We start from the raw sequence: 15,745 nt of genomic DNA on the forward strand, positions 1-15,745 counted from the left end.
ACATTTGAGAAAAACATGTTTCTCCTTGATGATGATGAAGGGGAGAAAATGTATTTTCTTAGTGAAAAGATGATGTTCTCTAATTACAAGAGAATGAGAATCATCATGACTTCATACCTCAAAGCATGCGATTTGTGGGATGTTGTTGGAGAAGAGCCAAAGAATGGCATGTCTAACAAGCTTCATGAAAAGAAAGAAGATAAGGCATTGGTAGTGTTGCAAAAGGCAATACATCAAGAAGTTTGGGAGTATTTTGGAGAGTCCAAAACTCCAAGTTGTATTTGGAAGATGCTCGAGATCATCGTTTCCAATCATAGAGGTGAATCACTACCCATGGAGTATTGGGTACAATGCTTTAAGAATGATGAGTTTACGAAAGATGATTATGAAAGTCTTGAAAACAAAGTTGTGGAGAATGAAGAGGTGTATCGTGCAAAAGAAGTTGAAGATTTTGGAGATTCAAAAGTTGAAGGAGAATTTGAAATGGTGAATAAGGAAGAGGTAAGAAAAGGTGTTAAAGAAGAGATTGAAAAAGTGAAGGAGGATGAAGTGAAAATAGAAGATTTAGAAGAAGGAAGTGCTAAAAAAGAGGCAAAAGTTCAAGTTGGTGAATTAACATCTTCAGGTATGGTTACAAATTCCACCTTGAAAGAAGTTATATTTGACTTATTTGATGAAATTATTATTTCTTCATATTCATCAAATAATGCTTATTTTGTGGAGAATTATGAACTTCTCTTAAAGAAAGTTGTTCCAAAGAAGTATGAGATTGAAGACCAGGATGATCAGACTCATATTATTTTTTTAAAAATAGTTTAGAGAATTTTGTAATTGATACAGGTTGGGTGAATATGGAATTATTTTTTGGCTCTAAAGAAGAAGTATATGTGAAGTTGAAGATCCATAAAAAATTTAAGAAGAAAAAAGATCGATGGTGTGCTTGTATAAAGAGGATGATATATGATTATGTGAAGACATCAAACAAGCATTTGAAGAAGTTTCACAAGCCCTACACATCAATGGAAATGGCCAAGAAGATTGAAGCTATTGAAGGAGGAGGAATTGAAGATCAACTATCGAACTTTGATCAAGCCCCCAAGATTAATAAGAAGGTTTTTTTCAAGTTACAAAATCAAGTTTAAAGGGGGGTGTTGAAAATAAACTTGATTTTAGTATTTAGTAATTTCAAGTATTTTTGTATCCATGATGCATGTGTTAATTTAGCATGTTAGTGGGTAGTAAATTGTCTTAGTGGGAGTTAAGGTTATGTAAAATAAAGAGTCATGAGAGTTCATGAGAGTTAAGCCTAACAAATACTATGTTAGTGGGAGTTATGCATATTGAAGATTATGTTAGTAGGAGATAGGAGAGTTATGGACATTTAAATGTAATGGTTACACATACATATGTGAGGCCTATATATTCATGTACTCTAGTCAAATAATAGATTAAGTGAAATAAAAAAGTATTTTCCTCCATTTCTATTCTCTTCCAAATAGTATAGTGTTGTGTGTGTAACTAGGCCACTATTTCCAACAGTTCTTACCTCTTTTGTGTATTATTGGTGCTCTGTCTTTACTTTACCAAAGGCTGTGATCAAGTATATGGAGAAAAAAATGAGGGATTTCTTGTGGGGATCCAGTTCTGAGCATAGGAAGCTACATGCTTTGCGGTGGAATGGAGTTACAAGACCTAAGAATGAGGCTGGTTTCGGGGTGCGACGGATAGAGGACATTAATATGGCAGCCACATGTGTATCTGTTTGGAACTTTCTTCAATCCAAATACTGTCTTTGGGTGGCTTGGTTCAAATGGAAATATACCCGGGTAGTGTCATATTGGAACTATTATGTCAAGTCCATTGACTCTATGCTGTGGAGGAGGATGTTGGAAGTTAAGGAGTTTATGCTTGCAAATGTTGATTTTCAGATTGGTGATGGCAGTTCTATATTCCTCTTTACTGATCCTTGGTTACAAGGAGATTGTATGTTGAATAGGTTAGGGGACAGAGTGTATAAAGATTTTGGCCTCCCTAAACAATCATCTTTATCTTCATTAATCCATGATGGACAGTGGCAGCTTCCTGTTAGGAATTTCAGAGCAGTGCAACAGTTTAGAAATTTTGCCTTGTCCTTGTCAATTACGCAGGACAGTGACCAGTTTGTGTGGAGAAATGATAAGTTTTCGCTCAAAGCTGTGTGGGATAGATAGAGGACTCATTATCCAACTGTGGACTGGGTTACAGTTTGTTGGTGTGGTTCAAGACCTAGGGCTTCTTTGGTCTGTGCTCTAGCAGTCCAAAATAAATTACTATGCTTCGTAAATCTGAAAAGGAGGGGTTTACCTCTAGTGGCCATTTGTCATAATTGTATGCGGGCTGAGGATAACTTGGACCATGTGTTTGTTACTTGTAACTTTGCTAAAGCAGTTTGGTTTTGGTTGTCATCCTTATTTAACTGGAGCATGCCTCAGTTTGAGACTTTGAATCAACTTGTTGCATGGTTTGTGCACCAAAAGATCTCGCATAAAGTTCAGAAGAGGATTTGTGCTACAACTATATGGTTTTTTTGGGATGAGAGGAATAACAAACTTCATCAAGGACAACATAGAGATGCTGTACACATTGGTCAAGCTATTTGTGGAGAAGCTCTAATTCTATTAGATATGGATATAGGGGGACTTGGTTCCTCCTCTTTGCATGGCTAGTTTAAGTTTAGTCATGTCTTAATTTTGCTGTGGTTGCAGCTTGTTCCATGACCAAGGCGATGCCCTTGTTGGTTTTCTGTACTATTTTTGTTATATTTATAAATTTTTCCATCTTTACCCAGGTAAAAAAAAAAGGAAGAAGATATCATCAAAATAACATTTATCATATTCTCCTCTTGTATGACCTTTTCTTCTCCTCATCACATGCTACACTTATACTTCAAAACAACAATTGAAGAGTTTATTAACAACACATTTGCCTTTGGACCAATAAGATAGTAAATTAGGTAATGTGAATGTTTTAAAGATATTACCACCCTATATTGATTATGTATAAACATATTTATTGTCAATATATTATGCTAATCAATTGGCCAGTGCAACCCAAAATCGGGTTGGGTTGGGCTAACCCGAGGTCAACCCAGAACTAGGCATAGCTTGAACCCGAACATTTGGACGGGTAAAGCGTGTTTCACATATCATTTTTTTTAAAAACACAAATATGCATATTATACTTTCCTAGTTTAAAAACATCAAAATTTTTAAGGAAATTTTATTTTTTGATTTATTAAAACTTTTCCCTATTTCTTTGGCAATGCAAAGGTAGAACATCTACAACCGCAGCAGGGCCAAATTGTTATTTTTGGCTCTCTGTTTGGGTTGGGTGATGACATTGGGGGTTTTAGTTTGGGCTTTCAACTTTGTCTTGGGCTTCTAGCTCTATTCTCCTAAGCTTATTTGGGATTGTTTTTGTGGCCCAAGGCCTTTTACTTATAATCTCTTACCTTATATATAAAGTTTCCTTCAATTTTTGAAAAAAAAAAAAAAAGAAAGTAAAACAACCACATATTACTCCTTTTTTTTTTTTTCCCGGTCATTGACAAGAAATTCACACATCCACTTTGCTCCTTTGGAGACTCAAACCCTCACCATCCATTTTGAAAGGTAGATGAGATACTATTGGGCCACAAAACCCTTGGTCACTTAATCAAGCATACCATTTTCTTTCTATTACAATTAAAATTTTATAAAGGCACAGTAAGGAATACAAAAAAACATATTGAAACACTTTTAATGGATAATTTGACACTTCAACAGGTGTTTCAGTTACTGTAACTTCAACAGGTTCTTCTCCAGTGCTGACAAAATTTTAACCAAAAATCATAAAGAACAATAAATAAATAAATATATAAATGAGCTAGTACTAATAAATTTTCAATTTTAATATAAATTTTGACTGTGCGTGTAAGAACCAATTTTTTTTTTTTTTTTTTTTTTTTTCCTTTCCGCATATTTTGCCAACTTACAAAACCTAATATAGCGCACCTAAGCTAGCATGATCTCCACTTAACAACCAGACATCCCCACTTGAGGAAGCATAATCCCAAAGAAGGGGACGAGTGTGAAGACATAAGCTTGATAGCAAAACGTAGCACACCTAAGCTAGCAGCTAGTGGGTGTTTTCATTCTATTGAAAATTATGCAACTCATAGTAGAAGGAGAGATGCTATTCCAACGCCAAATAATTTAATTGTTTTAAGCCAAACAAACATTGGACCTGTTTCCATGATACAGCATCAACAATTTGTAGATATTAATATGCAAGGATGATGAGTCCATGAATAATGGCGGATCCAGGGCAGGGTAGGGTAGGGTTGAGTTCCCGCCCACCAAATTTTTTTTATATTTTTATTGCTATTGGTAAATTTACCCCAATTAAAAAGTAAAAATTTACTATTAGTAGTTCACCGAACAAGCCCAAGTTAATTAAGCCACAATACTAAAATCAAGGCCCAATCCAAACCGCCCAAGCCTAACAAACCCTAATACATGAACTAGTGCCATCTCCTAGCCCTAATATCATTCGCGAATTGCAATTCGCAGACGACTCGGTCCTCTGTCCTCATCTCCACAACTCCACCAGAACCACCGGTCACCACTGGCCTCCCCTGGCCTCTGCGTGCCGAGTAGCTGCCGAGATCCGCCCTTGGTACGAGTTGAAGCCTCGATTTCAAAGGCCTTCATTGATTTCTAAGGTCTTCAGTGCATCATTAAGGTTAGTGAACTCAAAACTGAATTGATTTCTAATTCTGACAGACTTGGTAGTTGGTAAATTTAGGTTTTTGATCAGTCATTACGATTTACCAGTTTGGGAAATTGGGAATGGAACGAAGCCCTTCAAATTTCCGAGTCGCCGCCGTTCACGATTCTATGTTTGATGTGATTTTTTTTTTTTTAAAGTCAAATGTATACTAAAGCAACTAAACTGATCTATCAAGAGTCTGCAGAGATTCAATCTGAAACAATTTTTATCAACATGCCAAGCTTTTTGAAGATGGAAATCTTTTCAAAACAAAAAAAAAATCATAACAAGAACTTTGACAAGCAAAAGCACTTAATATAGGGTAAATCTCTAAAGTTACTTCTTGAAAATTAAAATACTTACAAAAAACATGCTTTTGAGTGAATTCCATAGTGTTGGAAGGGGCTTGCCAAGAACTACTTCACACTCTGCTTCCACTAGTAGATTCTCAAATAGGATTAGTAAATTGGTCAAAAGAGGAGAGAGGGTACTGAGTGGTGAATTGTTCAGAAATAAATTGTTAATTTTTTTATTAATTACCCAAATAGGATTTTCTATGCCTTAATCAGTCAATTGTCTAAAGAAACATTATTAATTAACTAAAATTGAATTAAACAACAGTTGATTTTGGTTGATATATTTTGATTTAGCCCACCCCATTGAGAAATCCTGGTTCCGCCCTTTTTTCAGACCTAGCTAAAGCGCACAGAGAGTCTCTTCTGCAACCTTCAGAACCCTCAGGTAGAGTCTCTTGCATCTCCGGCGAAGGAGGAGGAAGGCAATTAAAGATGGATGATGTGGGAGTATCATTGTATTTGGTTGCTAGTTTTGGTGGTGGGCCATATTGTGCTGCAATTTATGAAATCAAATTTGTTGTAGTAGGAGGAGAAATTGGTTCTAAAATTGCAAGAGTTTGTCCTCTGCAGAAAGCGTTTCGTTGCTTAGATGAAGAAAGAATATATTCACCGGTTGGTTGTGATTACACAGGATTGAAAATGGTCTTGATGGCTTCATATTGGGATCTGCATGACAAGTTTTTCCAGTTTAAACCCATTTGTTTCAATACAATTACCAAAAAGGGTTTTGAATTGCCGTTGCCAGAAGCAGAAAAACCTTATCCCCTAGTGATGGTTGACCCTGATTATGGTTTTTTTGTGCTTGCTGGGGCTACTTTGTATTCATCCTACAAAATACGCTCTCCATGTTTCGAACGTTTAGATCCTTTGGATGGATGGCATGATTCGGATTATAATGATTGTTCCCTACCTGAGTATCCTTTGGACAAAAAATTACCCAGAATTATCTCTGGTTACGCAGTCATCCAGTACTGTATTCTCATTTCAGTCCATGATTTTCTTCATGGTAATTCAGAATTCTATTATTACAGAATCGGGAGTGAAATGAAGAACTGGCAGGTCATCAAGAAGGAAAAGGAGAATGGGTTATATTACCCGATCTTTGGAAAGGCTGAATATGTTGATGGTTATTTATACACTTTCTGCTGTAATTATAACTTGATTGCATATCAAGTCGTTGAGAATGATGGTATCATTCAATCTATTGGTGTTCCAGTGTATTTTAGAGGACTGGACTTTAAAGATCTACCAGTGGATTGTGATCCTGCATTCTCTGGTTGCTTTGTTCATTTGGGAAACAAAAGATTTTGTATGATGAAGACTGGTATCAATGTTGACCCCTCCAACTTTCAATATGTTTCCATCTTGATCGTCCAAGTTTCTGATGACATGCACCTTTCAACGACGTGGTCAGGTCTCTGCGCCTTGAATATAGAGAACCTCGCCCCCGCAAATTTAACATCACTTTTTTTGGACTCCCAGTAAGTATTTGCATTTCTATTTGTATTCTTGTTGTTGTAATTGTATACCCTTTCCTTATTTTCATGGCTTTTGCTTCTCTACTCCTTAAAAGTTACCATTTGCGTTTGAATATTTTAGTTACTCTTTTTTATTAGACAATTTTGTCCATTTAATTTTTTTTTTTTTTTGATAAGTAAAAATATATTAGAAAAACGTTCAAAAGGGGAACACATCCCTAATATTGTCCATTTAATTTTTTATAACGACAATTACACCCATTTCTTAATAAAGTTGCTATTATCAAATATGGTATTGTCATATTAAAGGATATTTTTGTAAATTCAGCAATAGAAGTGTTTCAAAAAAATTGTTACCAAATAATTTAAAAAATAATATAATTGTGATAAGTACTTATTATATTGGAAGGGTGTGTTTGATTGTTGATTATATCTGTGTATTGAGAGTTTTTGTTTGTTGCAATTACCAGCCTTGACAAAAATTAGTAAGTTGTATGCTTTGTTGAGATGATCCTAAATTTATATTATCCAAGTATGAAGGGAAATGTCCTGCATTCAGTTTGTGTTTTATTGTAATGCAAAATAAGAAACAGGGAAAGTGATAATGTTATATATATCTTTACACACACACACTCATATATATATGGTTGTCGGGGGGTATAATTATGAAATGAAAACACGAATAAAGTTCAAGAATTACTAAAAGATATGCAACCACAAACCCGTGATACCTTTTCTCCCATGAATCCTTATTAAGCTGTGTTATTCCAATAATATTTTTCATTCAAAGAAATTTAATTTTATTAGCAAATGGTGAAATATTGCTGCTGTGATATTGTGGCCTGAATTTTGTTTCGGCCTGGGTTGCATTGCGACTCTGTTTAGACCTGAACAGTGAGTTGTGTGGGACTAAAAAAATTGTGACCCGTTTTTTGCTTGCGGGTCGTGGACCCTATTTAGTACTCTCTTGTAGCTTGGTATATAAGGGCGTATAGTGTTTGGAGTTAGGGATGGCAACGGGGTGGGTTCGGTATGGGTTTGAGTTCGCCCTACCTCACCCTTTTAAGAAATCCTTTATACCATATCCGTTAAGATCCAAGGACGGGTTGTTGGTAAGAATACCATCCCCGCCCTTCTCTGTTTAAAGGCCCAAAATTTTCAAAACCAGATTATGCATTTAGCAATCCACCATCAATGCAATGACAAACATCAAATCGATTTGCTAATCACAAAACGCACAAGATCTATGCCTTTTAGTCACCAAAACTGGAATATTTCTTATTAAAAAAGCTTAGAGAAAAGTTCAATATGAAGATTTTCGTTTATGGAAATATAAAGAATTATATATATATGTTGAAGCGAAATTCTGCACGACCCGGATTAGCACTGCTTCCTGCAAAAGAAAAGGGATGGTGACCGAGGCCTGGCACCAGCAGGTGCCGGCCTGGCGATCAAGTCAGTTTTGGGAGTTTGTATGTAAAAGAAAATAAATTCTATATTTAATTTCTTGTACCTTTCAAGTGGATTGATTACCTTCTTATAGGAGAAGGTAACCATTGTGGCGCATTATAATGCCGAGCGATAACTTTTGGAGATTTGAGTGAGATCTTTTGGGAGAGGATTACATGATCCCTATCTAATTTGAATTTGAATTTGAATTGCATGCTCATTTAAACAGTTTGTTATCTTGTGTTTGTTATATTTATCCTTATCAATATATATATACATATATATATATAATCATAGAGAGAACTAGAAAAAAAATGCAGAGAGAGAGAAGAAGGAATTTGAATACAAACCTAAGTTGCGAAAATTATGAATCAATTACTTGTGTTATTAGGAGCTTCAATGGTGATTTTAGAGAAAGAAAGAGGGAAACACCAAACACGTTCTCTCTAGGGCTCTATTGCGTTTGGCGCAGCTGGTGGTCTAAGGAGAAATCAACTAAAGACAAAAGACAAAACCTTGACATACTGGAGTGCTATAATAAAAATTGGTAAATATGTATTTATAAATCTAAACCCGCCCCGTCCGGGGTTTAAAAACAAAATACCATCCTCACCCCTTCTCCTAAACGAGGCTTACTGAAATCTGTCCTATTAGGGGAGGGGCGGGGCAGGGCAGAAACCCCCCGGGCCGGAGGAAATTGCCACCCCTATTTGGAGTGGGTTAGGGTGAGACACTGAAAGTCTTAGGAAAGAGAGTGAGTGAGAGTTTGGGGGTTGAATCTTGTAATTTTCTGATTTTCCCATAGTGAAATCTTTCGAGGCATAATTTGTGCCAAACCACATAAATCCTTATGTTTTTTGTGAGTGGTGTGCTTACTTTTCTATCGTGATTCGTGATTTGTTCTTGGTTCGTCGTGTTTGTCGTAACAATTGCTGTTTGTCTGGTGTGTTCTCATTTATGCATCATACTTATTGCTTCTGGAACACTAATGAGCATGACATTTTTATTTGAGGCATATGGATCTATATAATTGAGTAATATGTATACAATTTATGCCTGTTCTACGGTTGTGAGCCATTAAGTAATAAAATCTCTTAGATGCACTTCGCTTTTCCTACATTTTGTTTCTTAGTATTTTGTAAGATGGACTGCCATTATATTAAGTTGAGGCACAAAGATTTCTATCTTTTTGGTTTTTTTTTTTTTTTGACTGAAGGTCTTTTGTTTTGCAGGCAGAGTAGATATGCCTACAAGTCTGAATTCTGGACAAGTATGAATTGTTTGACATACAGTTGCATTCATCTAAAGGCTGCAGCTATGATTGTATTTTACTTATATATATATATGTTCATTGTAAATAACAATCATAATATATACTTATCAAAAAAATAAAAATAAAATAACAATCATAATATATAGCAACCTTTTGTACATAGGATTCTGATCAGCAAAGAACTCAAAGTGGAAAGGGTTTTATTACAGGCGGTCCTATTGTTTGGGCTGAGGAGTTTGAGGATCTCGATGTTGACACGCTTATGCAGCCAGTGAACACTGATCCACCAAAGCCGGAGTCAGTACCTGAGGTCAGTCAAGCTGCTATAAAACAAGTCGTCTGCTTAGCCTCAGTTTTTAGAAATATCCAAATCATACTGTTTTCCATTTTTCAAAATATTTCTTCTGTTGTATTTTACTACTTTTCGAAGAATGAGTTCTTAATTTTTTAGGGTGTTTTGCAATTAAGTAAATCTTTATTATTTCCTTTTCACTTCTGGGTAAGACAAACATAAGTGTCCCAACGGGAATTGCGACCTCACATTCCCTTTGGGGAGTGGCAAGAAATGCCACTCAAGTTAATGAATTTAGTAATTTTTATTTTCACTTCTGGCGCTATTTATTCCTTAGCAAGAAACTAACATACCCATTTGTCCCTTTGGGGACTTTGAACCCCCACCTTTCACTTCGGGAGGTAGAGGAGATGTTACTAGGTTACTGCCTTTGGTACTTATGGTGTGACTCATAGTGAATTTCATTCTTCTTTTTTTTTTTTTTACTGATTTCGAACTGTTTGGGTAGGACCGGTAGGTATTTAATAGTTGACTTTCCTTGTATAGTTATTATATGTTGATCATGCAGTGCAGGCTATTTCTTTCCCATGAAACTTCTCTCTCTGTAAATAGTCAATTTATTAACACTTCTCATACCAATTGCCTATTCTTATGTTGGTTGTTCGCCCTGAAGGGTTGAACTTGGCGGTGAAGCTGCAAATTCTTTTCCCCTTTTTATTTGGGGGTTGGGGTTTGCAGGGTGAATCTTAAACATCATCTTAGCTAATGAATTTTAATAATAAAAATTAAATATAGATAGTGGGGATTAGATACAGAATATGAGGTGTGTTTTTGTACTTACAAGGGGTACATATTTTGTGCAGGTTCAGTCAGTGGATGGTTTCCTGCAGAAGTTGGGTCTTGAAAATTATTCAACGATGTTCGAATATGAGGACGTGCGTGAATTGTATAACTTTCCTTTGTTTATTGCAATTTTATGTACTGGCTTTGGTTTTACCATTACCATAAGAAATTCCTTCACTATTTTGATGCCTTGTACTTTTTTTGCAGATGGATATGGCCACTTTTGGACGCCTAACTGTTGATGATTTCGAGGATTTAGGATTACCAGAGGTGAACGCAACTAGGCTAACCCTACCATATGTAGCGTTTTAATTTTTTAATTTTTTTATAAATATTTTATGAGTACTATATTTAGTTTTTCTCTGTATACCATTGCACCTTTAGAAATAAGAATTTAGTGTAAAGTACCCTCAAGAGGTTTTTCAAAATTTTCTTCAGAAGAAACTAGTTGAAAGTTTGTGGTCAACCTCCGTTGAGGTTTTACAAAATTACCCTAACCACCCGTTGTCAATCAACTAGGTCATTTAAAGGGATAGATTTTAAGTTTCAAAAATACCTCTGTTGGTCCATAGTTGTTTGCACTTTTAATGTCAAATGTATGCTTCTAGGGCTGCTACTGAGATATTTCACCAATTCTGGTGTGCTCAGGTCATATCTGATACATACAGGGGTAGTATAGTCATTTTACAATCATGAGAACTCATTTAAAATAAGTTGAGGAAGGTATATTGTGTTGTGGAGTCACTTTACAGGCCAAATCTGCTTAAATTTCTGGTTCATCAATTGGTATGAGTGCTTTGGTCCTCTTATAGAGGTTTAACCAACCTACAGAGGATCTTGTGCAATGGATGAAGGTCAAGTTACCAACAAAGCTCTAGGATCTGATGGTTCCAATTATGATTCATGGAAGACAAGAATTGAGTCCTTCCTGATGTCATGATGTGTGGCATACTACAATAGCTAGAATTGTAGTTCTGAACCCTGACCATCCCTCGGCAAATGATAAGACAACTTTAGCCAATGATGGAAGGGCAAAGCATGCTCTCTTCTGTGTGCTCAAACAACACTGTAAAACAGCTAAGGAAATGTGGGACTCTCTCAAGGTTGCTCATGAGGGAAACAATGTGATCAAGGAGAACAAGATTCAGCTCCTCAAAGTTCAATATGAGAGCTGTAAAATGGATGAAAGGGAGGCTGTCTCAAATTACTTGTTCAGAATCAATGAAATTGTCAACAATATCAAGGCCCTTGGTGAAGATGTAAAGGATTATGATGTTTATAAGAAGATTCTCAGGTCCTTAATTCCCAGATTCAATGCCAAGGTCACAATTCTGGAGGGACAAAGACATGCTGCAGATGAAGATTGATGATCTACAGAGGTATCTCGATTGGTTTGTCGATTTGAAGCATGACAAGGACATACTACAGATGAAGATTGGTTTGAAAGGAGTGACTGATTTTGAGTCAATCTTGTGAGTTGAAATCTTTAGTTAGTTCATGAAGAACTTTCCACTGAATTCCTAAACTAAGGGAATCATGATCAATTGAAACAAAATAGTTTGGTTTTAGTTTAAACCAAATAACATTGTTGACTAAATTGGATTGAACACCTCCAATTAGAGCTTCAATTGGATTTTGAAGTCTGTTATCCATAACCAAGACTAGGATTGGTTGATCAGTTCCATTTCTGAAGAGGGGTTATTTTGATTTGAACCATTCCTATATGGATATACCGGGCTTCTAGATACTGAGATATCCATCTTGCAACTTTTTCTTTGCTAAAGATGTTGAAATCTGCCATACCATGATAAGTGTATTCTGCTCTGGTATTTTCACTAAATTGTTGAAATCTTTGTGTTTTTTTAAACACAAAGATCTTCTTCTTCAATCATTTTTATCATCTTGGTTGTTCCTTTGCCCTTTTTTGGGCAATTAGGTGCAATATGACCTTCTTCATTGCAAATATAGCATTTGCTACCTTTCCTTTTTGAAGGGTTTTTTGATTTTGAAGTATTTCTTTTTGATATACTTCTCTTTATTTTGAACTGGTTTTTTTCCAGGTTTTCATTTTTTCCATTTGAACCTTTTCTTACGAAATGATTTTCTTGGATAGGGTCGGTCAGTTCCGCATCCTATTTTCCAATTTTCTTTAAGAATCTTATCACAACATTTTTTACCATAAGCATTGTTGCTGATTCGATTCTCAACAATGCTTCTTGGCTTTGGCTTCTAAACATTTTTTGTTTATTAGTCAAAGAACGTTGTTGATTCTGAACCCAAGATTGTCAGTTTTGTTTATTCTGACAAGAAATTCTGGGTAGCCTTTTGTAGCTATTTCATCCCATGGACTTGGGAGTTTAACAAAGAATTGTCCTAACCAATGTTCTGTACTAGTAGGTGGTGGGTGAAAGAAGTATTTTTTAAATAACTTCACATAATCTTCAAATCGACAAATATCGCATAATTCTATTTTTGATTGGTTCGAAAAGAGTGACTAATTTTGAGTCAATCTTGTGAGTTGAAGTCTCAGGAACTTTAGTTAGTTCCTGAGAGATTTTAAGTTAATCTTGTGAGCAGAAGTGTATTCTGCCCTGGTATTTCCACTAAGTTGAAGTTTCAAGATTGATGATCTACAAGCCTTACTCACAGCTTATGAGATGAGAATTGGGGTTCCTAATCTACACAGAAGAGAAGCAGCTCTTAAGGCCAAGGAAGGGGTTGAAGAAACTGAACAAAAGTCTGATGATGATGATCTTGAAGAAGATGAAGTAACCTATCTAGCTAAGAAGTTCAGAAAATTTAGATTCAAGAAGAAAACATAGTCTCAGAACCAAACCTGCTATGTTTGTGGTAAAATAGGTCGCTATGTGGCTAATTGTCCCACAGCAAAGGTCAAAACCAAAAGAAGCCTGACTTATTCAACAACAGAGGAAGATTTGGAAGAAAAGCCTTGGTCTCTGGCTGGGATACAACTCTAGAAGAAGAAAAAACAGAAGAGAATCAAGAAGATGATTGCTTGTTCATGGCATTGCTTGAATCACCTGAAGCTTAGAAAGAAGAGGAAGAAAATGATACTGAGGTAGAAGGGATCCAGCTGTGAAATGTGATCAACAGAAGTCTTAAATCAAAAAGTTCAGTTATGAATTACAGAAATCCAAAGACTTACTCATTAAGCATGTCAAGGTGAAGCTTTGAACCTTGTATTCCATTTCTTTGACTGTATATTGTCTGTTGAAACTCAAGAATTAGGACAAAGTGTGGAGTTCTAAAAGGTGTAAGGTAGAATTATCTCAAGCCATTAAGGAGAGGTCACTAAAGATGACAAAAATCTGGAAGAATTCCACAAAACAAGTTGGCAAAATTGGTTATGGCTACAAGTGTGACACTACAGGGAAGGTGAATCAGACTCACTTAATCTTTGTGAAGTATATGCTAAGTTTCTCATTGTATGGTCAAGTAGGCCTAAATATGAGTTACTTGACAGAACTTACATAACTCTGAAGCTGAATAAAGGTGACTTTATTACCTCAGCCTATGTTACCTGGATTTGGGTACGGGTGTCGGACGCGAGCGTGTGTCTAAATGTCGGATCCATCCATCTATGAAATTATAGGACACGGGGACACGGAATAAAAGTATCCAAAAGTTGTACATGGACACTTGTAGGAAAAGAAAAAAATGTACCCTTTTTTTATGATAGACGTCAGTTTTTTAAATGAAAAATTGAATAAATATATAAATGTAAAGATAGCAGCGTGGATCCTTCCAAGCTCGGTTTTTCTGTGATGCAGTTTTTCTTTTTTTGCTCTGTTGTTGCACTTGCAACTGTTCTTAAACTTGTGGATGCAACTGTAATGTGCTGCTGTGTGGGCCAGTTTTTGTTTTGTTTTTATGGGCTACCTTTGGGCTAGGTCTTTCCTTGTACCGTTTCCTTTTTTGATGAGGTACTTGTGAAGGATTACGAACTTTCTTCATGTTTTATTTGTCAAGTAGGCTGCCATTAACGAGATCGGAAAACTTATTGGTACAACAATGGCGGTTTGGTTCAAAAGTAGGCTTTTAATACCCTTCAACGGTAATGATCATGCCATATGTCGATTTGGATGTAAAAATATTGGAGATTTTGGTCTTTTAACAAGGATAATGTTTTACAGCTGTAAAACACTATCTAAGGCTATGAACAATTTACAGCTGTATTATTTTATTTAAGTATTATATATCAGTCAATCTTGAACTTTTTTTGAGTTTTCATCATCCATCTGTCGTGTCCAGTAGACACCATGAAGGATCCGACTCGGATCTAGTGTCAGTGTCCATATCATGTCACGTCGAAACGGACACTTCGGCCTGAACAGGCGAGTCTAGGTAACATAGACCTCAACCATGAGAAATGCAAGGCTCACACCAATCTATGTGAAGTAATTTGACCTACTTCAGTCTCAAATGGCCAAGGACAAAGGGTCTTTTATCAAGACCAAGATGATGTGGATCCCTAAGAAGTTAAATTCAGTGAGTATGCTTGTTTATACAACTTTCAAAGCCTGCAATGCTAAAGACGGATGGTATGTTGACAGTGGTTGTTCAAAGGACATGACAGGAGACACCTCAAAGTTCCTTTTATTGAAGAAGTTTTATGGAGGTAATGTGGTGTTTGGAGACGATCAAAAGGCAAAAATTATTGTTATTGGCACTATATCTAAGTCTGAGGAACTACCAGAAATCACTGAAGTGTTGTATGTTAAAGGACAAACACAATCTTCTCAGTGTGAGTCAACTGTGTGATTCAGGTAACAGGGTCTGTTTTGATAAAGACTAGTGCATAGTAATAGACCAAAAATCAGAAAAGATCCTCTTCTCAGCTACTAGGTCCTTAGGGAATGTTTATACCATCTCTGAAGAAGTTACTCCAGCTCAATGCAACTTTTAAGCTGTTGATGAAAGTATTATGTGGCACAAGAGGCTTGGACAAGTTTACCCCAAGAATATTTCAAAGATTCTGAGGTTCTAGGCAGTTTAAGGCTTACCAGAATTGAAGTTTAAGGAGGATCACACCTGCAGAGCTTGTCAACAACGGAAACACGCCAGAGTTTCATTCCCAAGAAAAGAAGTAAACACCTCCAAGGCACTTGATTAGCAGATTCTTAACACAAGCAAGTCGTAGGGGGTTAGTCCATTCGTCTGGTCTGGATTCTGCATCAATAAAGGGTTGTTTTTCTTAATTCATCTCTGAGATGTCTAATCTGGTGCAGACGTTGAACTGACTTAT

The 15,745-nt window shown here is 36.1% G+C and overlaps 1 protein-coding gene across 2 annotated transcripts in view; it reads left to right on the forward strand.

Moving 5' to 3' along the window:
- The first annotated feature begins 4,539 nt into the window (after nucleotides 1-4,539).
- The window catches only part of LOC132269333 (uncharacterized), a 44,657-nt gene continuing 33,451 nt past the window's right edge, over nucleotides 4,540-15,745 (forward strand). The window contains exons 1-6 of one of the 2 annotated variants that reach the window (XM_059770486.1): nucleotides 4,540-4,761; nucleotides 5,479-6,625; nucleotides 9,304-9,341; nucleotides 9,554-9,654; nucleotides 10,500-10,571; nucleotides 10,687-10,749. In XM_059770486.1, coding sequence (XP_059626469.1) covers nucleotides 5,577-6,625; nucleotides 9,304-9,341; nucleotides 9,554-9,654; nucleotides 10,500-10,571; nucleotides 10,687-10,749 — 1,323 coding nt within the window. In that variant the 5' untranslated portion in view covers nucleotides 4,540-4,761; nucleotides 5,479-5,576. The remainder of the gene's footprint in view (nucleotides 4,762-5,478; nucleotides 6,626-9,303; nucleotides 9,342-9,553; nucleotides 9,655-10,499; nucleotides 10,572-10,686; nucleotides 10,750-15,745) is intronic. The other variant, XM_059770487.1, reaches the window with a different exon arrangement.

This window comes from Cornus florida, unplaced genomic scaffold (genome assembly GCF_030987335.1).
Source record: "Cornus florida cultivar Cherokee Brave unplaced genomic scaffold, ASM3098733v1 CherokeeBrave_3.0.0_Hap2_Chr08, whole genome shotgun sequence".
Classification (NCBI taxonomy): domain Eukaryota; kingdom Viridiplantae; phylum Streptophyta; class Magnoliopsida; order Cornales; family Cornaceae; genus Cornus; species Cornus florida.